The sequence below is a fragment of the Haliotis rubra genome, unplaced genomic scaffold (assembly GCF_003918875.1).
Source record: "Haliotis rubra isolate DU_JTF1 unplaced genomic scaffold, ASM391887v1 Scf146, whole genome shotgun sequence".
Taxonomy (NCBI): Eukaryota; Metazoa; Mollusca; class Gastropoda; order Lepetellida; family Haliotidae; genus Haliotis; species Haliotis rubra.
This window is the reverse complement of record NW_025765403.1, coordinates 1,538,330-1,565,641: the sequence shown is the minus strand read 5'-3', so window position 1 is coordinate 1,565,641 and position 27,312 is coordinate 1,538,330. Positions and strand designations below refer to the sequence as shown.

Below are 27,312 nucleotides of genomic sequence, written 5' to 3'. Positions count from 1 at the left end.
CTGATGATCTCCACGTGTATTGACGCTTGTAAACTATTCTTACTCCATCGTTGAAGAAACTGATCCTTCACTGACAGATTGACATTGCATATATCACTACCTCCAACATCGCTTACCTCCCCTTTGATGTGTTCCGCGTGCTCGGCCAGTACATAATTTACGAGGAAGGTGTTATTCAAGTGATGCCTACTAGCTTATAAAGTTATCAGAAACGGTGCTGTATGGTTTATTACAACAGACGATGTTGTGGTTGTAGCAACAGACGATGTTGTGGTTGTAGCTGATCTGCCCAATACATTGACCGCATAATCAAACGTGGGGCCTCTGGACACTTCAGTCAAACATTGGACGATTCAACTTTATTTCTTTAAGTCATCACCGTGAATATGTTTACTTGGAGGTAAGTGCTATTTATTTTTTCATATCTTACAGAATATGTCACGTACAGTATCATGTTATGTTACAATTGCTTTTCTTCAAAAATAATTTTATATAAACATTCTAAAGATGGTTCCAGTTTGTTCAATCCTGACTCTAACTGGTCGAAACGAAACAACGCAGTGGCGGGGAAATCCGTTATGTGAACCTAATGTGCACGGTAAAACGGCTGAACATACAAGTGATGTCAGTAGTGCACCTACGCTCCCTCACTCACTGACACAGTGCATACAGCCTTCAACAGCCTGTCCCATTGTTCAACATTTCAATCAAAACCGTTATCAAAGATCACTTCATGTCCCTATTCTATGAAAATATACATAAACGGTTAAATCTGTTCTGTTTTACAAATCAAGCCAAAGTATATATGAAACATTGCAACTGCATATACTTTAAACACTTTAACCTTTCAGCTGCATAAGTTTTGAAACATTTAAACTTAATACACCTTGTAAAGATACATAATTATAGAATATATTACAAAGAAAAAAATTGAACTTTTTATATTCCGTACTTCGAATGCGAATGGTCATTTCAATAAAGCCATCGGAGCTGCTGTTGGTCAAGTGAGTGCATATCAACATTCCCCCCCTTACAAACACTGAATCCCCCGCCATGCCCGGAGCTGGACACGTGTTAAATGATTTACCCCTAATGATATCGACACCTCACCCTCGGCTTGTGTAATGAGAGTTTGAAGACGGCTCCAGACAGACAGATCTGAGAACGGCAAGTGGTTCTGCTCAAGGAATGCGAAATGTAAGGACTTTCGGAAAAAAACGACCTAGATTATTAAAAGGCAGAAGGACTCCAATAGCTTGCGTTATCCCACATTTGACATTACGATTACCATACCATTACTTTAACAAGCGCGGAGAAAGATATTGTGTAACAAAAACAGAGAGAAGCATCCCCGCACGACTGTCGATATATGAATGCCTTTATTCTGTTATCGCTATTGTGTTATGCCTGATAGTCGTACCTCTTATTTACTCACAGGGGAAGATCCACATTGAATTGGCTACACCATTAGTAAAGTAAAATGGTATGAACTATGTGTGCATAATTAGCTTCCTGTGAGGGCATGGCGTGGAATGATCGTGCGGAGTTGAAATCTATTAAGTAAATTTAAACATGTTCAGAGATAACACACTTGCATGATTACTTTATATTCCTAAGGAGCGTCAATTCCAATAGCTGGAATGCACATTATCTACACTTGGATCAAAAGTAGGAAGACATTCATGTTTACTTTGCAAATGAAAAGAAAACACAAGAAAATTCTTCTTGAACAAAGTGCATCCATATGTCCCGACCATTCCCCTGCAAACCAGAGCCAACAATAACACAACCCTCCTGTAACACCATCCGCAAACCACAGCATGGCGCTCCTGAGGTAAGTCGGTAATCTGCTTGTGCTCTGCACGTGCACCACCAAACAGAACCAGCCCAGTTCATGGTGAGTTTGCAAGGACGGAAGTACTCATACAGGCGGATGCACCTTTCTCTTCCGTGCCAGTGCTTTGAGGTCGGTGCACTGAGTGAACCTACATGTAATCACCAGGTGTATTACAACCCTTTGCTCATGGTGACAGACCGATTGACAACCCTCGTTACATTTTGCTACCAAACGCCAGTACATATATATATAGATATAGTGCCATAATCAAAATCAGATTATAACGTACTTGAACATATCTGGATCTAACTATATAGGTTACAGAAACATCTAAACATTATAGAAACATGTAGCCATTGTAAGAAAGGAAACTTTAGAATAAATAAAAGACTAAACATTCGGACATATAAACAGAGGAAACATGACATATAAACAGAGGAAACAATGCTATGTAAACAGAAAAAACATAATGATATATAGATGAAACATTTGGACATATAAACAGGGAAAATATAATGATATATTGATGAAACATTTGGACATATATACAGGGGAAACATAATGATATATTGATGAAACATTTGGACATATAAACAGAGGAAACATGATGCACAAACAGAAGAAACATAATGATATGTAAACAGAGAAAACATAATGATATTTAGATGAAACATTTGGACATATAAACAAAAGAACCATGACATACCAACAGCGTAAACATGACATATAAACAGAGGAAATAATGATGTGTAAACAGAGGAAACATAATGGTATGTAAATGAAATATTCGGACATATGAACAGAGGAAACATGACATATCAACAGCGTAAACATGACATATAAACAGAGGAAATAATGATGTGTAAACAGAGGAAACATAATGATATGTTAACAGAGGAAACATAATGGTATGTAGATGAAACATTCGGACATATGAACTAAGGAAACATGACATGAACAGAGTAAACAATAATATATAAACATGGGAAACATTATGCTGCATAAACAGATAACAAATAATATATTCACAGAGGAAACAGTGTGACATATAAAAAGGAGATTATGTTAACAGAGGAAACACGATATGAACACTGTTGAAACCGTGATATATGTGCATGAAACATGATGATTCATAAACAGAGGAAACAGCATGACACATAAACGGTGGAAACATGCTATATAAACAGAGGAAACATAATCAATAAAAGAGGTAACGTCATGTTTTGAACAGATCTAGAGGAGACATTGTGGAATGTAACCATAGGAAACATGATATATAACTAGAGGAAACGTTATGGCATGTACACATAGGAAACATAATGACAAATAAACAAGGCAACATCATAGATAAACCGACGAAACATTATGACATAAACAGAAGAGGCATTCAGGAATATAGACTAAAGAAACACTATATGTAAACAGAGGAAACATTATGCCATAAACGGAAGAGGCATTCAGGAATATAGACTAAAGAAACACTATATGTAAACAGAGGAAACATTATGACATAAACAGAAGAGGCATTCAGGAATATAGACTAAAGAAACACCATATGTAAACAGAGGAAACATTATGACATAAACAGAAGAGGCATTCAGGAATATAGACTAAAGAAACACCATATGTAAACAGAGGAAACATTATGCCATAAACAGAAGAGGCATTCAGGAATATAGACTAAAGAAACACCATATGTAAACAGAGGAAACATTATGACATAAACAGAAGAGGCATTCAGGAATATAGACTAAAGAAACACCATATGTAAACAGAGGAAACATTATGGCATCAAAGCGGAGAAAATGTTACTATAAATAAACAGGAAACATGTACAAACATCGGAAACATCATGTCATATATACCGGGGATGCATCATGACATGTAAACAAAAAAACCATGATCAGATTTCTATAAACATGGGTTGTTAATGTTTATCAGCCATAGTTCCACGTGCCAGTTTATTGAGAGCAAAGCCCATGACGTTACATCCCTGGCTATAACGCTTGTTTAAGCCCGTTCACTGATACACAACAATCACTTCCGGCAGACTTTCTTACAATGCTCTTGATATGCGTCATGGTGGTTCGTCTGAAGTGTTGTTTCACCAGGGGGTCCCTCCGTCTTCCTAGGATCTGAGTCAATGTTTGCAGGCACTCCACGGCATGGAGAGATAACCGCATTTTCAACCAGTACACATAAAGATGCTTGTTACGTGTTCACACCAGGTTCAAAAGGATATTGAAGCTCATGTTCACCAGAAACAAGAACACCTTCAAAAGAAAACAAAGATATCATCATTCCTAAATTTCCAGAGTTCACGCCCCTAGAAAATTGGCGGATGGTTTCAAGCTTGTTTCGTTGATATACCTCACCCAAACATTATACAGCTGAGTAGAAGTGAAGACAGGCGTAAAGCTGGTACAACTGAGTAGATTGAGTGAAGACATAGACGGACAGCTGGTACATCTGAGTAGATAGAGTGAAGACATAGACGGAAAGCTGGTACATCTGAGTACATAGAATGAAGACATAGACGGAAAGCTGGTACATCTGAGTACCTTTGAGCAGGACACATATGGATATTGGCACTATATAAATCTCTCTATATCTTAGATAGAGTGAAGACATAGACGGAATGCTGGTACAACTGAATAGATAGAGTGAAGACATAGACGGAAAGCTGGTACAACTGAGTAGATAGAGTGAAGACATAGACGGACAGCTGGTACACCTGAGTAGATAGAGTGAAGACAAATATGTAAAGCTGGTACAACTGAAGTGATAGAGTGAAGACATAGACGGGAAGCTGGTACACCTGAGTAGATAGAGTGAAGACAAAGATGTAAAGCTGGTACAACTGAGGTGATAGAGTGAAGACATAGACGGGAAGCTGGTACAACTGAGTAGATAGAGTGAAGACATTGAAGATGTAAAGCTGGTACAACTGAGGTGATAGAGTGAAGACATAGACGGGAAGCTGGTACAACTGAGTAGATAGAGTGAAGACATAGACGGGAAGCTGGTACGACTGAGTAGATAGAGTGAAGACATAGACGGGAAGCTGGTACACCTGAGTAGATAGAGTGAAGACATAGACGTTAAGTTGGTACGACTGAGTAAATAGAGTGAAGACATAGACGGGAAGCTGGTACACCTGAGTAGATAGAGTGAAGACAAAGATGTAAAGCTGGTACAACTGAGGTGATAGAGTGAAGACATAGACGGGAAGCTGGTACAACTGAGTAGATAGAGTGAAGACAAAGATGTAAAGCTGGTACAACTGAGGTGATAGAGTGAAGACATAGACGGGAAGCTGGTACGACTGAGTAGAAAGAGTGAAGACATAGAGTGAAGACTGAGTAGATAGATGTAGAAAGCTGGTACAACTGAGGTGATAGAGTGAAGACATAGACGGGAAGCTGGTACGACTGAGTAGAACGAGTGAAGACATAGACGGGAAGCTGGTACATTTGAGTAGATAGAGTGAAGACAAAGATGTAAAGCAGGTACAACTGAAGTGATAGAGTGAAGACATAGACGGGAAGCTGGTACAACTGAGTTGATAGAGTGAAGACATAGACGGAAAGCTGGTACAACTGAGTTGATAGAGTGACGACTAGTCTGTCTCACAGTCCCTGAACCACATTAATTTCCCTACTGCCAAGCCCTCTCTGCAGTGCTAAAGCCCTAAATAAAGCAAGTCTAGATTTCCTCAGGTTCAGGAATCTAAATCTCTGGTCTCCCTAGGGCTCCTTTTCAATATAAATGGGCTTGTTTGTTACTATCAAAATTATATATATTCAGAGACTAAGCCTTAGTCTAAGTGACGACATAGACGGAAAGCTGGTACAACTGAGTAGATAGAGTGAAGACTTAAAACGTTTTGCAAGGTTACATCACTGCACCGTTGAAGGAAGTCACGAGGGAGAGAGATATGGATCATTGACCTCTCCTGCAGGCGATGGGTCAGGGCGTTCCCAGACTTTGATGCTGCGTCAGATTACATCGTACCATAAGCCCAGAAAATACATAACATAAACATTCATCTATGTATAGACGGGAATGTGGGCCATACCAGATTACTTTCAGAGTGAATCACTTGGCGAGAATCCAAGTAGGTTTGTAGATTACATTCAAGCAAATCCAAAATAGTCTTCGAGTGAACCAACCGAAACTGTAAAAAAATACCAGAAGAAACTCGATGAGACTTGTGCCAAAGTTACGTGATTAAATTCTGTTATCATGGAGAGAATCTCAAACGATACGTAATGTGTTAATTTGAGATGCATACGTTGTTTTTAATGTACTGTTGTTCCCTTACAGACTGTTATCGGTACTACTTGTGTCGGTTCTGACCCAGTACAAGCACATTCGAGGTGGGTAGTGTCAGTGACACAGAGTATTAGTGTGGTAGTATTACAGACAGTTAGCGTGTTTGTGTGACAGTGCGTTAGTGTCACAGAGTGTTTGTGTCACAGTGCGTTTGTGGCAGAGTGTTTGTGTCACAGTGCGTTAGTGTCACAGTGTGTTTGTGTCACAGTGCCTTAGTGTCACAGTGCGTTTGTGACAGAGTGTTTGTGTCACAGTGCGTTTAGTGTCACAGTGCGTTTAGTTAGTGTGACAGTGCGTTAGTGTCACAGAGTGTTTGTGTCACAGTGTTTGTGTGACAGAGTGTTTGTGTCACAGTGCGTGTAGTGTCACAGTGCGTTTGTGTGTTTGTGTCAGTGCGTTTGTGACTTTGTGTCACAGTGCGTTTGTGACAGAGTGTTTGTGTCACAGTGCGTTAGTGTCACAGTGTGTTTGTGTCACAGTGCGTTTGTGACAGAGTGTTTGAGTCACAGTGCGTTTGTGACTGAGTGTTTGTGTCACAGTGCGTTTGCTGACAGAGTGTTTGAGTCACAGTGCGTTTGTGACTGAGTGTTTGTGTCACAGTGCGTTAGTGTCACAGTGTGTTAGTGTCACAGTGTGTTTGTGTCACAGTGCGTTTGTGACAGAGTGTTTGAGTCACAGTGCGTTATTGACTGAGTGTTTGTGTCACAGTGCGTTTGTGATAGAGTGTTTGTGTCACAGTGCGTTAGTGTCACAGTGTGTTTGTGTTACAGTGCCTTAGTGTCACAGTGCGTTTGTGACAGAGTGTTAGTGTCACAGTGCGTTTGTGACTGAGTATTTGTGTCACAGTGCGTTAGTGTCACAGTGCGTTAGTGTCACAGAGTGTTTGTGTCACAGTGTGTTTGTGGCAGAGTGTTTGTGTCACAGTGCGTTAGTGTCACAGTGTGTTTGTGTCACAGTGCCTTAGTGTCACAGTGCGTTTTGTGACAGAGTGTTGTATCCACAGTGTCACAGTGCGTTTGTGACTGAGCGCGTTTGTCACAGTGTGCGTTAGTGTCACAGTGTGTGTCACAGACAGTGTTACAGACAGTTTGTTGTCACAGTGCGTTTGTGACAGTAGTACAGACAGTTAGCGTGTTAGTGTCACAGTGTGTTGTGTCACAGTTGCAGTTTGTGACAGAGTGTTTGAGTCACAGTGCGTTATTGACTGAGTGTTAGTGTGTCACAGTGCGTGTTTGTGACAGTGTTTGAGTCACAGTGCGTTATTGACTGCGTGTTTGTGTCACAGTGCGTTTGTGACACAGTGTGTTAGTGTCACAGTGCGTTGTGTGACAGACAGTTAGCGTGTTAGTGTCACAGTGTGTTTGTGACAGAGTTGTTTGTGTCACAGTCCGTGTTAGTGTCACAGTGTGTTTTGACAGTTAGTGCGTTAGTGACAGAGTGTGTTTGTGTCACAGTGCGTTAGTGTCATAGTGTGTGTGTCACAGTTAGCGTTTGTGTATTACAGACAGTTAGCGTGTTAGTGTCACAGTGTGTTAGTTACAGACAGTTAGCGTGTTAGTGTCAGTGTACTACACAGTGCGTTAGTGACACAGACAGTTGTGTTACAGCGTTAGCGTGTTGTGTCACAGTGTGTTAGTGTACAGACAGACAGTTTGTCACAGTGACTCAGTGTCACAGTTGTGTGTAGTTAGTACTACAGACAGTTAGTGTCACGTTAGCGTGTTAGTGTCACAGTGTGTTAGTACTACAGACAGTTAGCGTGTTAGTGTCACAGTGTGTTAGTACTACAGACAGTTAGCGTGTTAATGTCACAGTGTGTTAGTATTACAGACAGTTAGCGTGTTAGTGTCACAGTGTGTTAGTACTACAGACAGTTAGCGTGTTAGTGTCACAGTGTGTTAGTACTACAGACAGTTAGCGTGTTAGTGTCAAAGTGTGTTAGTGTCACAGAGTGCTTGTGTCACTGTGCGTTTGTGTTTTAGTATTACAGAGAGTGCGTTACTGTTGTCGTGTGGTAGTGTGACAGTGTACGTGTCATGACTGTGCCACGTTGTTTTGATGGAGTGACAGTGCGTTACTGTTGTTGTGTGGTAGTGTGACAGTGTACGTGTCATGACTGTGCCACGTTGTTTTGATGGAGTGACAGTGCGTTACTGTTGTTGTGTGGTAGTGTGACAGTGTACGTGTAATGACTGTGCCACGTTGTTTTGATGGAGTGACAGTGCGTTTGTGTTGTCGTGTGGTAGTGTGACAGTGTACGTGTAATGACTGTGCCACGTTGTTTTGATGGAGTGACAGTGCGTTGTCGTGTAGTGTGACAACGTGACAGCATGATCGTACGATAGTTCCACAGTGTGTTTTTGGTAGGGTGGCACTTTGTGGTTTAACACTTGTGGTAATCTAGTAGTGTAACCGTATGGCTGAGTGGTGTTAAAGTGCGACAAAGGGGCATTGCGACATTGATCTGTATGTACATGTAGCAGGGCGTGGAGTCATCCCACATCTTACCTTGCACCCTTACCTTGTCCGCTCACTGACAGACTTAACCTCTTTGGTCATGTGTACAAGGCGTCCGACTTCGGATCAGAAGGTCCGTGGTTCGAATCCCAGCACGAGACTCGGAAATTGTGTGTCCGCTACATACACATGTTACTTTTCATCAGTTACCAGATGCACGATGACTTTTTAAGGTGGAATCCAGGGTAGTAACTGATACTTTGTGTATTGTTTTCAGGCGATGCCGGTTCTGTCCTCCAAATACTGTTCAAGGACTTCTATGCCTGGCGCTTGGCGGACTCGCCGCAGTTCGCGACCTACGTGGGGACGTACCGCTTCAACGACAGGCTCCAGTCCTTCAATGTGTCAAAGATGATAGAGAGATATGTAAGTCTTTTGCGAGTTGACACATTCTGAATAAATGCTTCAAGAGAATTCAAGCCACGCTATCCCATTATTTCGGAAGTATCATCAATGGAACACATGTTGATGCTACAATATCCTTTGTTCCAGAACATAGCAGACGGGTTCCTTTTCGACCTTGAGCAGATAGATCCCGCCGAACTGTGTGACTCTGACGTCATAAACTACCGTATCTTCAAAGATGTGTTGACCACCTACGTGAAAGGCTTCAAGTGGAGCAGGTTGGCTAGGAACACATCATATCGATTACACAGGGGCTTGTAACGCTAAAAACTGACATCAAGGTATATACTGTCACTTACGGGGTCTTAGTACTATATAAAAGGAATGTACCGAGGTTAACACACCAAGTTCGTTTCAGGGCGATTTCAACAATGCTCACTGTATTTATCCCATTTAAAGAATTAACACATTTCAAACCAATAGATTTACCTACAAAATTAGATATACAGCAAAAAAATCGAAGGACTACCTTCGTAACTAGGGTCTTCGGAAGCTCGAAAAATTGTGATTTCTCGATTCCGAGCCAAAATCACTGCTCAGAATTTGTAGCGGTAATTCACCCATTTTCTTGTATATTTCACAGTATACACAAACGACATTCACCAAAACATGTTGAACTGATGGCGCCTGTCAGCGCGCTAGTCGCCATTCTTTCAGAGACACTTACATCTCACTGTCATAATGAGTTTACGTACATTTAATCATCGCAAACAGAATTGTGTCGTGCCCGTTCGCCATTGACGACCTTGGCCTTAACCTGCCCCGCACTTAAAAGAGCAAGGGAGCTCATTGGCTACAAATAAAATATGTCCCATCAAATCGCTGACTCGTTTAAGTGCGGGGCAGGTTAAGGCCAAGGTCGTCCATTTCCTTTTATATAGACTACTAAGACCCCGTCAGTGACAGTATATACCTTGATGTCAGTTTCTAGCGTTACAAGCCCCTGTGATCGAAGACACGTATATTCTATAGCATCCCGTCACCCACAATACACTATCATGCGTGTCTGTATCTTTTGGGGCAGGCAATCATTCACAGAACATTAACTTGTGTCCGTATATCCATGGGCATCCAGTCACAATGGTAAGATGTGTGTGTATAATCTAGAATATTCAGTTACCAATAAATCATTCACACAACAATAGCTTGTGTCCGTATATCCTTGGGCATCCAGTCACAATGGTAAAGTGTGTGTGTATAATCTAGAATATTCAGTTACAAATAAATCATTCACACAACATTAACTTGTGTCCGTATATCCTTGGGCATCCAGTCACAATGGTAAAATGTGTGTGTATAATCTAGAATATTCAGTTACCAATCATTCACACAACAATAGCTTGTGTCCGTATATCCTTGGACATCCAGTCACAATGGTAAAATGTGTGTGTATAATCTAGAATATTCTATGACCAATGAATCATTCACACAACAATAGCTTGTGTCCGTATATCCTTTGGCATCCAGTCACAATGGTAAAGTGTGTGTGTATAATCTTGAATATTCAGTTACAAATAAATCATTCACATAACATTAACTTGTGTCCGTATATCCTTGGGCATCCAGTCACAATGGTAAAATGTGTGTATAATTTTGAATATTCAGTAACGTGTGACCATGTATCACTTAACATTGAAGTCGCGACCCACAAGACATATGCAAAAAAATGCAGAAATAATAAAATACGATGACGGTTGTTTCTTTTTCTGATGTAAATAGTTCGTCCACAGATTCGGGTCGCTAAATCCTCTGAACTTCCTGGAGGGTATACATCTGGACCCGGTCCACGACGTAGAGGCCACGCCCTTCTTCACACGCGGAGACTATGAGAACTTCATCGCCCGTCTTCAGGACACTCCATTCCAGGTATGTTTCCGTGGTAACAGGCGTCAAATAACAGTTTATTTTTTTATTGTTATGTTTTTGTTTTGGTTTGGTTTCTTTGTTTCTTTTTCAGTTTTTTTGGGGGTTGTGTTTTTGGGGGATTTGGGGTGGGTTGGGTTGGTTTTGGAAATATTTACGGTGTTTTAAACACAACGAAAACAAGGTATTTATTTCAGCAGTAGTATTTGTTAGTTTTTTTAGTTTGTTGTTGAACACCGCATACAAAAATGTTCCAGCTGTATGGCGGCGTCAGTAAATAGTCGTGTCTGTGTCAGGCAATCGGGTGATTGACATCGTGAACATCGGTCTACGCCTTTGGGATACAACCAAGTCAGCGAGCCTGACCAACCGATCTACTTAGTCGCATCTTACGATGCTTACGATATAGCGATTACCATCAAACGCTTTAATCAGGAGATTACCCCACTTCTATCCCTATCAAGATAATCTCAATATATGTTCACTTTCATGTTTTACAGCTCAGCGAGTACAAAGACCTGTACAGAACTGCTATAACAATAAATCGGACCTCGCACAACGCGTCAGTGGCAAGTAAAAATATTTACTATTTCCTAAACCCTATCAAGCACATATACTGTATACCACAACATTTTACGATCAATCAACGCTCAACATAAGGGAAAATGGTAATGAGGTTATTTGTATTCCAACTGTATGTAGCCAGCGCCAGGTTGAATGGACATGAAGACAAAGAAGCTTAGGGCTTTTCTTTTGCGTGTGAGCCTGTTTTTCAATGTGCATTTTCTCTCAAACTCGCCGATCATGATCAACGCGACTTGCCGCCATGTTGTTACCATTGCCAACATTAAGGCTTACTTGTCATTCGCATTCTGATTGGTGCGTGGCGTAGCCAATCAAATTGACAAATATAAATCAAAGGCAGGTAATTTGAAATTGCGGGAAACTAGGGAACGGGTCCACGGTTTGGTGTTGGTTTGTCAAAAGGCTACCACAGAGATCCAGAGAATGGATAGCTTCGTGTAAGTGTATTTGTGATAAGTCGTACAAAGGAGGAAGATGGCATAATTCCTGGTCTTCCTGGATCCTGCAGGATCGTGTGCCGGGGCAGATAGAGAGGCTGCTGGTGGACCCGGAAGAATCGGCCTTCTACCAACCATTCACAGATATTCTTGAAGAGCTGCCAATAGACGATCAAGTCAAGTAAGTCACGTAATCATCTATAGTCCTTTTGGCTCAAAAGCGGACCGATGAATTGCAATCTAACTCGAAAACTAATAAACGTATAATACTCAATTAAAGGCTGATCATAATCAAAACATCAGACCTACTCTGTGATTTGTTTGCAGAATTTATATTCTAAAATTAATAAGTTGTTTAACAAACTATCATTAAACTTTTGACACGGTTCACCATTTGTTACGAGGGACGAGTGCAGAGAAAGGGACAGCCAGGTGTTAGAGAAGCAAGTGCACAAGTGCCGACAACGTTATTGATTCATTAACCTGTGCTGCGCCATCTCCATCCTTTCTCGCACACCTGGCTGTCCCTTTCTCTGCACTCGTCCATCGTAACAAATGGTGAACTGTGTCAATATTTTAATGATAGTTTGTTAAACAACTTTTTTATTTTTAGGACATAAATTCTGCAAACAAATCACAGAGTAGATCTGATGTTTTGATTATGATCAGCGTTTCATTGAGTATTATATGTTTATTAGTTTTCGAGTTAGATTGCAATTCATCGGTCAGCTTTTGAGCCAAACTGACTATACGTCCTTGTCCGAGATACGTTACCAATCTAAAATATATTGGAATAGACGATTCGTTAAAAAAGAGTATTGAGAGAGTGAATGGGTTTGTTTTGCGATATCAGCAATTTGTCAGATATAAGATGATGTCATGCAAATAATATTATACGCCAGGCATTTCCATGGATCAAACTGCCATCACCTTTGTCGACATTCTTGAGGAACAGTGAGTACCGGAGACCATCCTATCTCGCAATCTCTTAATAAGATCCAGAAAACTTAGCTAAACCACTCACGCACTCACTCCCCGAAACCCACTCACTCACTCGCTCACATCAATCTTTCAGGATACGAACCAGGGAACGAATTATCTCTTACCCAGCACGTACCAAGCTGCATATTATATAAACGTTATTCTTGCCAATGCGTCCAGTTTTGACATGAAGACGATTTGATCAAAGGTATTTTCTTCATTTTCGCAGATTGGACTTGAGAGACAGAGCTCGCGCTGCATATCAAGGTGTACTTCAAGCATTCCATGACTTGAAGGCATTTCTGGAAATAGTGAGTTTACTCTTTCAACTCCTCCGATGAAAAGATAATCTGCTGATTGATTTTGTGACTTTTCTAACATGCTTTTACTGAAAGATTTCATTTCCAATAAATTGTTTTAAAATGTAGGTAATGATATCGAATTTGTTATATTTGTTGCGAGCTTGCTATGCATATATGTCTTCCTGTAGGAATATTTCCCAAACACAAGGCCAAAATGGGGTGTAGGATCTCTACACTACGGACTGGACTATTACAAGGCCTGTCTTGAATGGCATCTGTCCACAGACATGAGTCCAGAGAGGGTTCATCAGATAGGACTGCAGGAAGTGGAGAGGATCAAAGGGTTGATGGAGAAGGTGAGATATGGCAACATTGACTGGGGGGTCGTGGGGTTGATGGAGAAGGTGGAACATGGCTACATTGGCTAGGGAGTCGTGGGGTTGATGGAGAAGGTAGGACGTGGCAACATTGGCTAGGGGGTCGTGGGGTTGATGGAGAAGGTAGGACGTGGCAACATTGGCTAGGGGTTCGTGGGGTTGATGGAGAAGGTGGGACGTGGCAACATTGGCTAGGGGTCGTGGGGTTGATGGAGAAGGTGGGACGTGGCAACATTGGCTAGGGCGTCGTGGGGTTGATGGAGAAGATGGGACCTGGCTACATTGGCTAGGGGATGGGGAGGTTGTTGGAGAAGGTGGGGCATGGCTACATTGGCTTGGAGTTCGTGGGGTTGATGGAGAAGGTGAGCCGTGGCAACATTGACTGGGGGCCGTGGGGTTGATGGAGAAGGTGAGCCGTGGCAACATTGACTGGGGGCCGTGTGGTTGATGGAGAAGGTGAGCCGTGGCAACATTGACTGGCGGCCGTGGGGTTGATGGAGAAGGTGAGCCGTGGCAACATTGACTGGCGGCCGTGGGGTTGATGGAGAAGGTGGGGCATGGCTACATTGACTGGGGGCCGTGTGGTTGATGGAGAAGGTGAGCCGTGGCAACATTGACTGGGGGCCGTGTGGTTGATGGAGAAGATTGGACGTGGCTACATTGGTTTGGGGGTCGTTGATGGGTTGATGGACGTGGAAGATGGGGACGTGAGGTTGATGGAGAAGATGGGACTTGGCTACATTGGCTAGGGGGTGGTGAGGTTGTTGGAGAAGTTGAGACGTGGCAACATTGGCAAGGGGATTGCGGGGTTGATGGAGTTGTTGTGACGTGGCAATATTGGCTGGCGGGTCGTGGGGTTGACGGAGAAAATGAGACATGGCAACATTGGCTAGGGGGCCGTGTGGTTGATGGACAAGGTGGGCATGGCTACATTGACTTGGGAGTCGTTGGGTTGGTGGAGAAGGTGAGACGTGGCAACATTGACTGGGGGGTCGTGGGGTTGCTGGAGAAGGTGTGACGTGGCAACATTGGGTAAGGGGTTGTGAGGTTGTTGGAGAAGGTGGGACGTGGCTACATTGGCTAGGGGGTGGTGAGGTTGGTGGAGAAGGTGTAACGTGGCAACATTGGGTAAGGGGTGGTGAGGTTGTTGGAGAAGGTGGGACGTGGCTACATTGGCTAGGGGGTCGTGGGGTTGATGGAGAAGGTGAGACGTGGCAACATTGGCTAGGGGTTCGTGGGGTTGATGGAGAAGGTGAGACGTGGCAACATTGGTTAGGGGGTCGTGGGTTGATGGAGAAGATGAGACGTGGCAACATTGGGTAAGGGGTGGTGAGGTTGTTGGAGAAGGTGGGACTTGGCTACATTGGCTAGGGGGTGGTGGGGTTGTTGGAGAAGGTGAGACGTGGCAACATTCACTGAGGGGTCATGGGGTTGATGGAGAAGGTGAGACGTGGCAACATTGGGTGGGGGTGGTGAGGTTGGTGTGAGGTTGTTGGAGAAGGTGGGACTTGGCTACATTGGCTAGGGGTGTGAGGTGGGGTTGATGGGAGAAAGGTGAGACGTGGCAACATTCACTAGAGGGTCATGGGGTTGATGGAAGGTGTGTGACGGCAACATTGGGGTAAGGGTGGTGAGGTTGGTGGAGAAGGTGGGACGCGGCTACATTGGTTTGGGGGCCGTGGGGCTGACGGAGAAGATTGGACGTGGCTACAGTGGTTGGGGGTCGTGAGGTTGATGGAGAAGATGGGACTTGGCTACATTGGCTAGGGGGTGGTGAGGTTGTTGGAGAAAATGAGACGTGGCAACATTGACTGGGGGGTCGTGGGGTTGATGGAGAAGGTGGGCATGGCTTCATTGGCTAGGGGGTCGTTGGGTTGATGGAGAAGGTGGGCATGGCTACATTGGCTAGGGGGTCGTTGGGTTGATGGAGAAGGTGGGACCTGGCTACATTGGCTGGGGGTTAATGCAGCAGATGCGACCTGGCAACATTGACTAGGGGGCCGTGGGATTGATAGAGAAGGTGAGACGTGGCAGCATTGGCAAGGGGGCCGTGTGGTTGATGGAGTTGGGGAGACGTGGCAACATTGGCTAGGGGGTCGTGGAGTTGATGGACAAGGTGGACATGGCTACATTGGCTTCGGAGTCGTTGGGTTGGTGGAGAAGGTGAGACGTGGCAACATTGACTGGGGGGTCGTGGGGTTGATGGAAAAGTTGTGACGTGGCAACATTGGGTAAGGGGCGGTGAGGTTGTTGGAGAAGATGGGACGTGGTTACATTGGCTAGGGGTGGTGATGTTGATGGAGAAGGTGTGACGTGGCAACATTGGGTAAGGGAAGGTGAGGTTGTTGGAGAAGGTTGGACGTGGCTACATCGGCTAGGGGGTGGTGAGGTTGTTGGAGAAGGTGAGACGTGGCAACATTCACTGAGGGGTCATGGGGTTGATGGAGTTGGTGAGACGTGGCAACATTGGGTAAGGGGTGGTGAGGTTGGTGGAGAAGGTTGGACGTGGCTACATTGGCTAGGGGGTGGTGAGGTTGGTGGAGAAGGTGAGACGTCGCAACATTGGCTAGGGGGTGGTGAGGTTGATTGAGAAGATGGGGCCTGGCTACATTGGCTAGGGGGTCATTGGGTTGAAGGAGAAAGTGAGACGTGGCAACATTGGCTAGGGATCGCGGGGTTGATGGAGAAGATGGGACTTGGCTACATTGGCTTGGGGGTCGTGGGGTTGACGGAGAAGATGGGACTTGGCTACATTGGCTAGGGGTCGTGGGGTTGACGGAGAAGATGGGACTTGGCTACATTGGCTAGGGGTCGTGGGGTTGACGGAGAAGATGGGACTTGGCTACATTGGCTAGGGGTCGTGAGGTTGACGGAGTTGAGGAGACGCGGCAATATTAGCTTGGGGTTAATGGAGAAGATGAGATGTGGCAACATTGGCTAGGGGGTCGTGGGGTTGATGGATAAAATGAGACGTGTTAATATTGGCTGGGGTTCGTGTAGTTGATGGAGAAGATGAGACATGGCTACATTGGGTTGGGGTTCATGGGGTTGATGGAGAAAGTGAGACGTGGCGACATTGGTTAGGGTGTCGTGGGGTTGATGCCGAAGTTGAGACGTGCTAGCATTGGAATGTTGGTCGCGGTGCTATATTAATGCAGCAGGTGAGACGTCACAACATGGGCCAGAGGGGCTGATGCAGAAAATAGGTTGCAACAACATGGGTTGGAGGATCGCAAGGGTGCTGAAAGCGTACAGGGGTTAAAGAATATGTTGGTCACATGTTGTGAGGTCGAGTGCATGCCTGCATGGGTGTGGTTTTACTTAGCTTTTAGCAATACTCTGGCAATATCATTTCGGGGGACACGACAAATGGACGCCACACATTGTACCCATATGGGAATCGACCGCGGGCCTCAGGTGCAACGAACGAAAGTTTTTGCCACTAGGCTGCACACCCCTTTCCCCCCCACCCACACACAATATAATAGATCGAAAAGGATATCGGGTATCTTTCTTGAAATAAGAAGTACCCTACTGAACAAAATTACACTCAGATGTTTGACCGTATATTAATTGCTAACTGCTTCAGGCCATGGAAAGACAGAACTTCAAAGGATCTGTTGCAGAGTACTTTGCGATGTTAAAGAACGACACCTCATTGCATATGGAAACAGAGGTAGGATGGGACAAACAAATCGTTCGCAATCACGCTCACTGTGTACCTGTTGTTTCAAACATATTCCGTGATTTTATAAGACTTTATAACTCAGCAAAGAAAAAGATCTACTAATTTATCCGAGTTTCAGCCTTCTCGTTGTTTCCCACAGGAGGAACTGCTGGAGGCATACCAGAAAATTGTAAATGAGCGCGTGAGACCACGACTGCCTGAAGTATTCAATAATCTTCCAAATCTACCAGTAAAGTAAGTTGTAAAACTTGATTGCATCTTTAAAAGCTGTTAACTGATAATTATATACTTCCAAACCATTTCCCGCAACATGTCTACCGTATCTCTGACTAGCGTAAAAGCACAAAAAAGAGTGCATGAAAGTGTTGCGGTTATGAGTTATGAAAGAGTTAACATAGTATGAGCAAGAATTATTGAGAATTTTAGGAATATGTTTAACTGGATTTCTAGTATAAACAACCTTGACCAGCTATCAAGTGCTTGGTTTTATTCAAGAGAGACAACTCCGTTAATCCTTTTTCATTAGTTTGTGAAGAGTTATCCCCCTTTGTTTACTTGCTAGCAGACGAAATTTTTAGTGATCCTCAGTACGGATGATTTAGAGAAGAGGAAGTTGAGTATTATAACAAGGACATCAGATCAGCTAAAGTGATTTCAAGTAGAACAGGCATCCCTTTGTTCACTGTTTATCGTGTTTTGAAAAATATTGCAAATGGATATGGCATTGAGCACCAGGGAGGCGCAGGTAGGCCCAGAAAATGTACTGTCGGTGACAGGAGGCGGCTTGGTATTCATGTTTCTAAAAACAAACGAAGGAGTTTAGAAAACTTAAGGCTGGATATACTTGATAGAGGAAATGTGGCGGTCTGTAAAGAGACAATTAGAACTGAGCTGCATGCAATGGGTTTGCAGAAAAGTCGAGGAATTCGATCACCGATCATGAAACCTGAACAAAAGGAGCGAAGGTTGAACTGGTGCTTACAGCATAGAAATTTTACCTGGGACAATGTAATTTTCTCAGATGAAAGTTCTGTGTGGCTGTTTCCTAATACACTGCAATTCTAGACCAAAAAAACTGAAAAACCTTTGTATCTGCGCCCAAAGTACAGTCCGAAATTTAACGTGTGGGGTGGCATATCTGTGTTAGGGGCAACGCCCCTCTGTGTATTTGAAGGGAATGTGAACAGTGAGCGGTACACAGATATTCTCGAGGGACATTTACTTCCATCTGCTCATGTGTTCTATGGAAATTTTTTGATTTTCCAACAGGACAACGACCCAAAAATCGTTCAAAACATTCACAGGCCTGGTTTCGGACACAAAATATGACATTATTAGATTGGCCGAGCTATAGCCCTGACCTAAATCCAATAGAAAATGTTTGGGGACTTATGAAGGAAAGTGTCAATAAGAAAAATTTGACAAATATTGCTGAAATGAAAGAAGAGGTGGTCCGATATTGGGACAGCATGGACCACGACTTTCTAACTTCTTTGATCAATAGTATGCCCCGCCGCATTGAAACCTGCATTGCTGCCCATGGTGACTTGACAAAATGCTAACTGTTCACCTGTCTTTGAATCTGGAGTTATGTTCTGCTAATATTCACATTTAATACGTGAGTAATGAGTGAAATATTTTTTTTTAAAATGCAATCTTAAATTCCCAATAAATTCTGGTTGTACTGTACCTTTGCACGTCACCGTGGGTGTGTTTCAGGGTGGAGCCCATGCCGTATGATGGTCCGGGGGGACAGTATATATCTGGATCCGAGGATGGCTCAAGACCCGGTATTTTCCTCGTCAATCTGTACCGACCAAAAGAAACGTACGTGTTGCTGGCTAGTTCTGTGCTTATTCACTGTACAGTGATACCTCTGATGTTACATGAACATTACTCTGACTCTCCGGTCCAATACTGATTCTGTGTTGATGAGGTCATTTGTCATCTCTCCTTGTTTCCATTGAACAATTTCTTTGTGTGTATCGTCCAGAATGTTTGCTATTAAGAGTGTGAACATGGATGTGACGTCTATACGGTGAAAACTTATCTTTAATACATGAATATTGTTGCTACTGTCCAGGCCAAGAGTCTTGTGCCATTGTTCTAACTGTGTTCTCTGTGTTAACTATAGCACGTCATGACTGCATGTTGTAGTTGAATGTTAGCAATGCAGATACTCACCTTGTATTCTGTGTTGACACAGAGGGATGTCATGGATCTGCTGTTGTTCTCATGCATGATCATGCATGATACTCACCTTGTATTCTGTGTTGACACAGAGGGCATACGTCATGGGTCTAGCTGTGTGTTCTCTGTTGTTTCAGGGGTCGTACGTCATGCATGATACTAACCTTGTATTCTGTGTTGACACAGAGGGCATACGTCATGGATCTAGCTGTGTGTTCTCTGTTGTTACAGGGGTCGTACGTCATGCATGATACTAACCTTGTATTCTGTGTTGACACAGAGGGCATACGTCATGGATCTAGCTGTTCTCTGTTCTTACAGGGGTCGTACGCCATGCATGATACTAATACTAAGGGCATACGTCTGATCTATTCTGTCTTGACACAGATGGCATACGACATGGCATATCTGATCTAGCTGTGTGTTCTCTGTTGTTACAGGGGTCGTACGTCATGCATGATACTAACCCTGTATTCTGTCTTGACACAGAGGGCATACGTCATGGATCTAGCTGTGTGTTCTCTGTTGTTTCAGGGGACGTACGTCATGCATGATACTAACCCTGTATTCTGTCTTGACACAGAGGGCATACGTCATGGATCTAGCGGTGTGTTCTCTGTTGTTTCAGGGGACGTACGTCATGCATGATTTTAAACTTGTTTTCCGTGTTGACACGTCATGACATTAGTCGTTTGTTCTGCGCTGACACAATGTTACGTACGTCATTGCTCTAGCTAGCTGTTTCTTCTATATTGACACACGAGTATTCGCCATATCGTAACCGTGTGTTCTATGTTGACACATGGGGTAGGTACGTCATGGCTCTAGCTATTTGTTCTATATCGACACAGGTGTATACGGCATCCTTCTAACCGCGTGTTCTGTTTTGACACAGGGGAACGTACGTCATGGTGCCTATCACGCTGCATGAATCAATACCCGGCCACCACCTGCAGGTAATGTACGTCACACAGACGTCAAACCTCACCTTTGTCGGAACTATGCCAGAACAGTATATGTACTAAAACCAATCTTTGATACTCGGAATAATGTAACGTCAGTTTAGCTCATGCTGTCCTCAGGTATTAAATTACTATTGTTGTATTTTGGGGTCTTCATGGTGGTTTGATGAAAATTACCGTTATATAACGGCGTGTCATCGTAAGAGGTGTCAGGAGGACACGTGACGCAGATCGTCTTTGAAGAACAGAACAATTAGATCGTAGCCTGAAAATCAGGGATTCGAACTAACAACCAGTGGATCCGGGTTTAGTAGATGTTATATAGAGATTATTACAAGAGCAAGCTTATTGTAAGCCCGAGCGAGGGCGAGGGCAATACACAATTTTGAACGAGTTTCGTATAAGTCGTGTGGCACACTTGCGAGTGTAATAATTTCTTTATTATCCATTTTATTCATGAACATTTGTGCAGTAAAACACGGTAAGCAAGTGTGACTGCCTGTTCATTGACGTCGCGTTCAATTGTTTAATGACGTCACTTTCTGGAATTACAGGCTAGCTACGCCCTGAAAGCAAGCCTACCGAGTTTCCGGCGGAACACGGAGTTTTCTCGGTATTACGAGGTGCCGTTCCATTTCCCCTTTTATACAGCATACGTAGAGGTGAGAAGTTGACAACTTTACGTGTTGTAACTATTGAACATACTCTGTAAACATACTGCAAAACTTCAGAAGACTTTAACGTACTGAATACCAGGCAAAATGTTGGTCACGAGCATTACTCTGTTGGCGGTCAAATGGGGATTTTAAGAACGCATCGAACACTGTTCAGGTGACGCAATTTGTTACACAATGGGTAAACTATGTTGAACCTGGTACGTATACTGTTAGGGTGAAGCGACTGCTGCTCAACGGGTAAACTATGACAGACAGGCAGACAGACAGACAGACTTTATTCAGTATAAGGCCTTCGGCCCAAATACAGAATATTCAGGTTTACATAATACCCCTGTGCTTAATACATGTATATACTACTCACACTTTGCTAAGGTTCAAATCATTGATTCAAATAAAATTATGATGCGGGGTCTAATTTGGTTTAGATATCTTAGCTTATTGTAAGCATGGATCCTAGGTTTCAGTATGTCACTGCATCTTGTGGATCCCATACCTGCTATTGACAGGTGTTGTGTACTTGTCAATGACCCGTGCCATGATTTGCAAAATGGTTGATTGGTGCCATGAATACCATTTTTATGGTTACTCATGTATCAAGTGCATAAGGAACCGTTCATAATTTATGGCTAGGTGGGGTGGGGGTGGAGTGTGATGATGATGATTTTAAGGGGGTCACCCATTTTGTTCTGGGGTGGTGGGGGTAGGTAATTTTGTACACAGGTACTGAGGGGGAACAATTTTGTACATAAAAATATTTAAATATTATGCTTACAAATCATGGGAAGGGGAGGGGTAATTGATTTTGTACATGATATGAAAGGGGGTCACTTACTTTGTACGTAAATTTACATACTTTGAACGGTCCCTAAGGTTAGATTAAAGTGGCTGTTTGCGTAAAGAGTCTCTGCTTGAACATTGAACATTGAAAAGAGTATATTTTTGTATATTTTGATGTGTGATGCCAATTTTACGCAATGAGTAAACTATGTAGAGGTACTGTTTAGGTGAAACGATTGTCTAACATAGTGAGTGAGTGAGTTTAGTTTTTAATTCTAACCCGGACCTTCACGGGTATGTTTAACATAAGGTGCACGTTTGTGCTATATGGGCTTTGAATCTGTTACTCAGTCTGTTAACTATGTAGAGCTTAGTGTTAAAAAAGTGGGTGCAGTTATTTTATAGACGGTAAACAATATGCAGTTATGTGCTCTGAGGGTAATGCGACGGTTACACAGTCTTATTGTTCCGACAGGGCTGGGCACTATACGCTGAATCACTCGGAGAAGAGCTTAACTTCTATGAGCACGACCGTGAACTGTGAGTATATCAACCAACGTCAACCGTTAACACAACGTGCTAATGTATGCATCGCCCATCGTAAACTGTGAGTATCACCCATAGCGAACTGTGAGTACACCCACCCAGGTTCAACCCCTACATGCCACTACCCCTACACTCCAGTACCCTACAGCTAGTTAAAACAACACCTAGCATTTACCTGTCTGATATAATAGACTAATCCTAAAGAGGGATTAGTGCATGGAGCATAGATGAGATCAAGGGATGCATAAATGTGATTAGTCTTTTGTGGCAAGGAAATTAGTGGTCTCATGATGAAAACAAACCTCAACCCTGAGTAGAAGAAACATACAATTGGAAAAGTGTTGTGATTGCTAAATGTTGTTAAGAAAAGTTGTTATAGTGCACTTTAATGTTACATATATTACAATGTTGAGAAGTTGAGAGAAATAAAACGTGGAGATGATACAGGAAATTGAGATTGTTCCATACAGTATATAAGTGCTGACATGAAACAAACATGGCATCAACATGGCTGGTCTTCGCAATGTTGAGTTTGTTATGTCACGGAGAGGTAGCCGTCAAGTTCTGTTGGATGGATATCTTCACACTAAGAATGTTGAGCGACAGACCTGTGTACACTGGAAGTGTGTGCAGTCAACATGCAAAGGAAGAGTCACAACTGTTGGCGATGTGGTAAGAAATACGACTGAACACAATCACCCACCAGAGGATAGCCAGAAGGTCCGGTTTGTCAGCAACCTGAGGAAGAGAGCCAGGGAGGAGTCAATACCGATGCGCACCATCTACAACAACGAGCTTACCAACCTGACTGATGACGAGACACGTACCATGCCCTCCTTTCCATCTGTTAGCAGTGCCCTGTACCGCCACCGCCAGAAGACGATTCCTGTCTTACCACAGACGAGATCAGAAGTCGACCTCCAAGATCCCTGGACGCAGACAGCAGATGGTAGACCATTCCTCCTGTTTGCGGACGGCCATGACGACAAGATCTTGGCCTTCGGAACACAAGAGAGTCTTGAAGCCTTGCAGTCAGCTGACAACCTCTACATGGATGGAACTTTCACAGCCTGTCCTGCACTGTGGAATCAAGTATACATCATCCATGCAAGACGTGGCAGCTCAACATATCCCCTCATCTTCGCCCTTCTTCCGGACCGCCAGACAACAACCTACTCCAGACTCTTCCGATTGCTCAAGGATGATATGATATGTTGATATGAAACACTTGTGATAATGTGATCTTTTGTTCATCCTTATATGATGATATGAAAACACTGAATGTAAATAGACTGAAAAACTTGACAATTGATCTCAATGATGTGGTACTTTGTGATAACACATGTATTAAAGTCACTTTTAAAATCTGTCTTGTGTCATGTTGTGCATCTTAAGTGGACCAGTCCACTGTATGGAATAGGTAACAGGCAGGAGATTAGTTATGCAACAGACCATAAACTATGTTGTTATAAGCTGTAGGGGTAGTGGCATGTAGGGGGAATGGGAGGTTACCCCCGCCCAATATATGTATCACCCATAGTGAACTGTGAGTACACCCTGCCAATATATGTATCACCCATAGCGAACTGTGAGTACACCCTGCCAATATATGTATCACCCATAGTGAACTGTGAGTACACCCTGCCAATATATGTATCACCCATAGTGAACTGTGAGTACACCCGCCCAATGTATGTATCACCCATAGTGAACTGTGAGTACACCCGCCCAATGTACATACGTTCCATCGTTGAGGATCATCACACCCACCAAATGTATGTACATCCAGTCGTGCCCTTACCTCTTAGACTGTAGGTACGTACTTCCCTCTCGTTAACACCTCAAAGCAGACTCGCCAACAGCATATACTGTATCTAACGTTCTTCTGCACTGGCTAGTTCACTGTTGTTCTGTGGATCTACCCCTTTCCCCGCAAAGGCTGTACTAACCTTGTGACTCACGTCAGTGTGTACCCTGTATTTCAGCATGGGCCGGTACAGCCTAGAGATGTTCCGGGCTTGTAGACTGGTCGTGGATTCAGGACTGCATTATTATGGGTAAGCTGAAGTGTCCAATTGCCGTTCTTTTCCTTGAACATTACGGCGTCTGTACGCCAGGGCTATCACCTCAACTGTGACAAGGGTGTCAGGGTCGTGAGTGAGTATGTCACGGCGGTGGAAACCTGAAATGGGCTTCGTACATTGTACCTACGGGGCAGAATTGAACCTATGTTTGCCGAACCCTCCAACCACTAGGCTAACCCGTCGCCCTGTCAGGGTAGTATTCATATGAATATTTCTATGCCTTTTGTGAATGCAAGCGTTATGCAAAGCTCCCTGGTTTATTCTATTGATGTGAATCTACCAGGCATAAGCCAGTTTCATACTTCAACAAATGTATGTGCAGAGTTGTGTCCCTTGTGGCCCTCTGGTCATGTTTCTAATCGTCTCGATTTCGACCAGCATTGTTTTAGCACTAAGACGTCTAGGGGCAGTTTCCCCATGCCTATCTGACTCACAGTGGCATGGCTGATATAGTATTCGATAGACCCAACTCACTCACTCTGAATCCTACGAGTCATTATTCGTGACTGTGTTGTTGCCAGATGGGATCGAGAAGAAGCGATTCAGTACATGCTCAACTACACATCATTCTCCCGGGTGGAAATGACGATAGAGGTCGACCGATATATCACGTGGCCAGGTCAGGCATGCGCATACAAGATTGGCGAAATCAAAATCAAAGAGTTGCGGAAGAGGGCAGAGGAGGCATTAGGTAAGTACGGTACAAGAAGGAGCCTGCTTCTTCGACATATTATACATTAGGTAGGAACATGACAAGAAAGAACTTGCACCTTCTACATATCCTTCTACTTGCAATTTCTATAAATGATGCATTCGGGGAAAAAACATAGCAAGGAGACACTGTCACTAGACTAATGGGGTGTCTCTGAAAATATATAATTTTGATAGTAACAAGTAAACCCAATTAAATTGAAAAGAGCCCCAGTGAGATGGGAGATTTAGAACCTGAGGAAATCTAGACTTATTTCATTTAGGGTTTTAGCGTTGCAGGGAGGGCCAGGCAGTAGGGAAAATAATGTGGTTCAGGGACCGTGAGGCAGACTACACTGTCACCTTCTGTTCCGGATTCAGAATGTAAGGATATTTTATGTGTTTCCGAAAACAATATTGTTGCTCCGAATAAGGAAGTCTTAAGAAAAATACTGGAAAATTGCAATAACTGACTGGGTTAAAGATAAAGTCATCAGAAACATGTATTCCAATAAATTATTGTTAATGCAAAAGTATTATTATTTATAATTTAATTGCGAAAACAGTTTCTGCTACCGCAGCTTCGGCCATTACCTCACGTGACCTTTTTACACTCGTGACGTCATATGTGACTTCGGACGGCCATAATGCGTAAGACCGAAAGTGCGATGAACTACCATGTCTGAACAACAAAGTATGTAGTCAGTAATCTGTTCAGGGATAATTGAAAGCTGTTTCTGCAATATATTAAAACTAGGATATAGTGTAAATAGTACACATAAAAAAACGTAAATAAGCTCCCCCACAAAAAAAGACTAATACCATCTTCCGAACTGTGTGTCAGAAATGACAAAACCCACGACCTAATGCAGCATTTTCCTTGCATAAAAGCTAGACTTTATGGATGTCAACGTCTTTAATTTGAGGAACATGACGTTTCGGACTACAGTCTTACTCCTTCATCCTTCATCAGGGGAATGATGAAGGTGTAGGAATATCCACCGAAACGTGTTCCTCAAATTAAAGAATTTGACATCCATAAATTATTGCTTTTATGCAAGGAAAATGCTGCATTTTCCTGTCTTTGTATGTCTCGCTTCAAAATGCGATTCAAGGACTTTCATTACATGTTTATATAATCGCCCGATCACCTTTAGTATATATTTGGAATATATACGTGCTGGAAATGAAAAACAATCCTTTCAATTTTTTGTACTATTTCCAGGTGAGCTCTTTGACATCCGGGAATTCCACTCCGTGGTGCTGGAGAACGGACCAATGCCTCTCACCATCCTGGAGGAGATCGTGGACCACTGGATCCTGAACTACAGACCCTCCAAAGTAGAGGAGACGTGCACAGACTCTGCACATGCACATCACGTCTCCGTTCTAATGGCTCTGTGTCTCATCACACTCAGTCTGTCTTAGTGACTGAGTGACTGGCAAGTGCTCACAATACGATTACCCTGTCTCTATCTTATTGTGTGGCTGTCAGGTCGATCTTGTCTGCCATCCATCACATAAAGTGAAGTTCTCGACATCACAGCCGATCAGGCAAAACTCTATATTACCGAAAAAGGTAAAGCATGAGTCATCTCCCCTTGGAGAAATTGCATCAGATTGGGGACCGTTCATATTAGGTCATGTACAATATCAATGACACACCCCCACCCACCACCCCAGTACATGTGTACAAAATTGATGACCCTTACCTCCCCAGCACAAAACTGGTGACCCCGTTAAAATCATCATCTAGGCATAAATTACGAACGGTCACTTACCATCCCCGTTAAAGGACGACATTCTGTACATGAATGCATAAAATGTGATATTTTATGGATTAAACTTCTTGAAGGGACCCTCGCAGTGTAACACGGAAGATTTGGACAATCTCGGGCTTCAGGTACTGCCCTCCTTCTTCTACATACAACGGCCTGGGCCTCGTTCCTCAAAGCGATCGTAGCGCTACGACAGTCGTAAGTCTATGTTAAAGCATGGGAGTTACGACTGTCGTAGCGCTACGATCGCTTTGAGGAACGGGGCCCTGGACTCTTCATGG

At 43.3% G+C, this 27,312-nt stretch overlaps 1 protein-coding gene across 1 annotated transcript; it reads left to right on the top strand.

Moving 5' to 3' along the window:
- Positions 1–26,682, top strand: LOC124269641. The gene is made up of 18 exons (XM_046704678.1): positions 1–400; positions 6,164–6,216; positions 8,907–9,055; positions 9,182–9,312; positions 10,825–10,960; positions 11,458–11,526; positions 12,051–12,160; positions 13,190–13,271; positions 13,451–13,618; positions 17,229–17,315; positions 17,467–17,561; positions 19,047–19,154; positions 20,413–20,473; positions 21,034–21,141; positions 22,409–22,473; positions 24,465–24,536; positions 25,085–25,254; positions 26,479–26,682. Exons 1-18 carry the CDS (start codon positions 387–389, stop codon positions 26,679–26,681), a joined length of 1,881 nt encoding a protein of 626 aa, XP_046560634.1. The 5' UTR covers positions 1–386; the 3' UTR covers position 26,682.
- Positions 26,683–27,312: the final 630 nt, after the last annotated feature.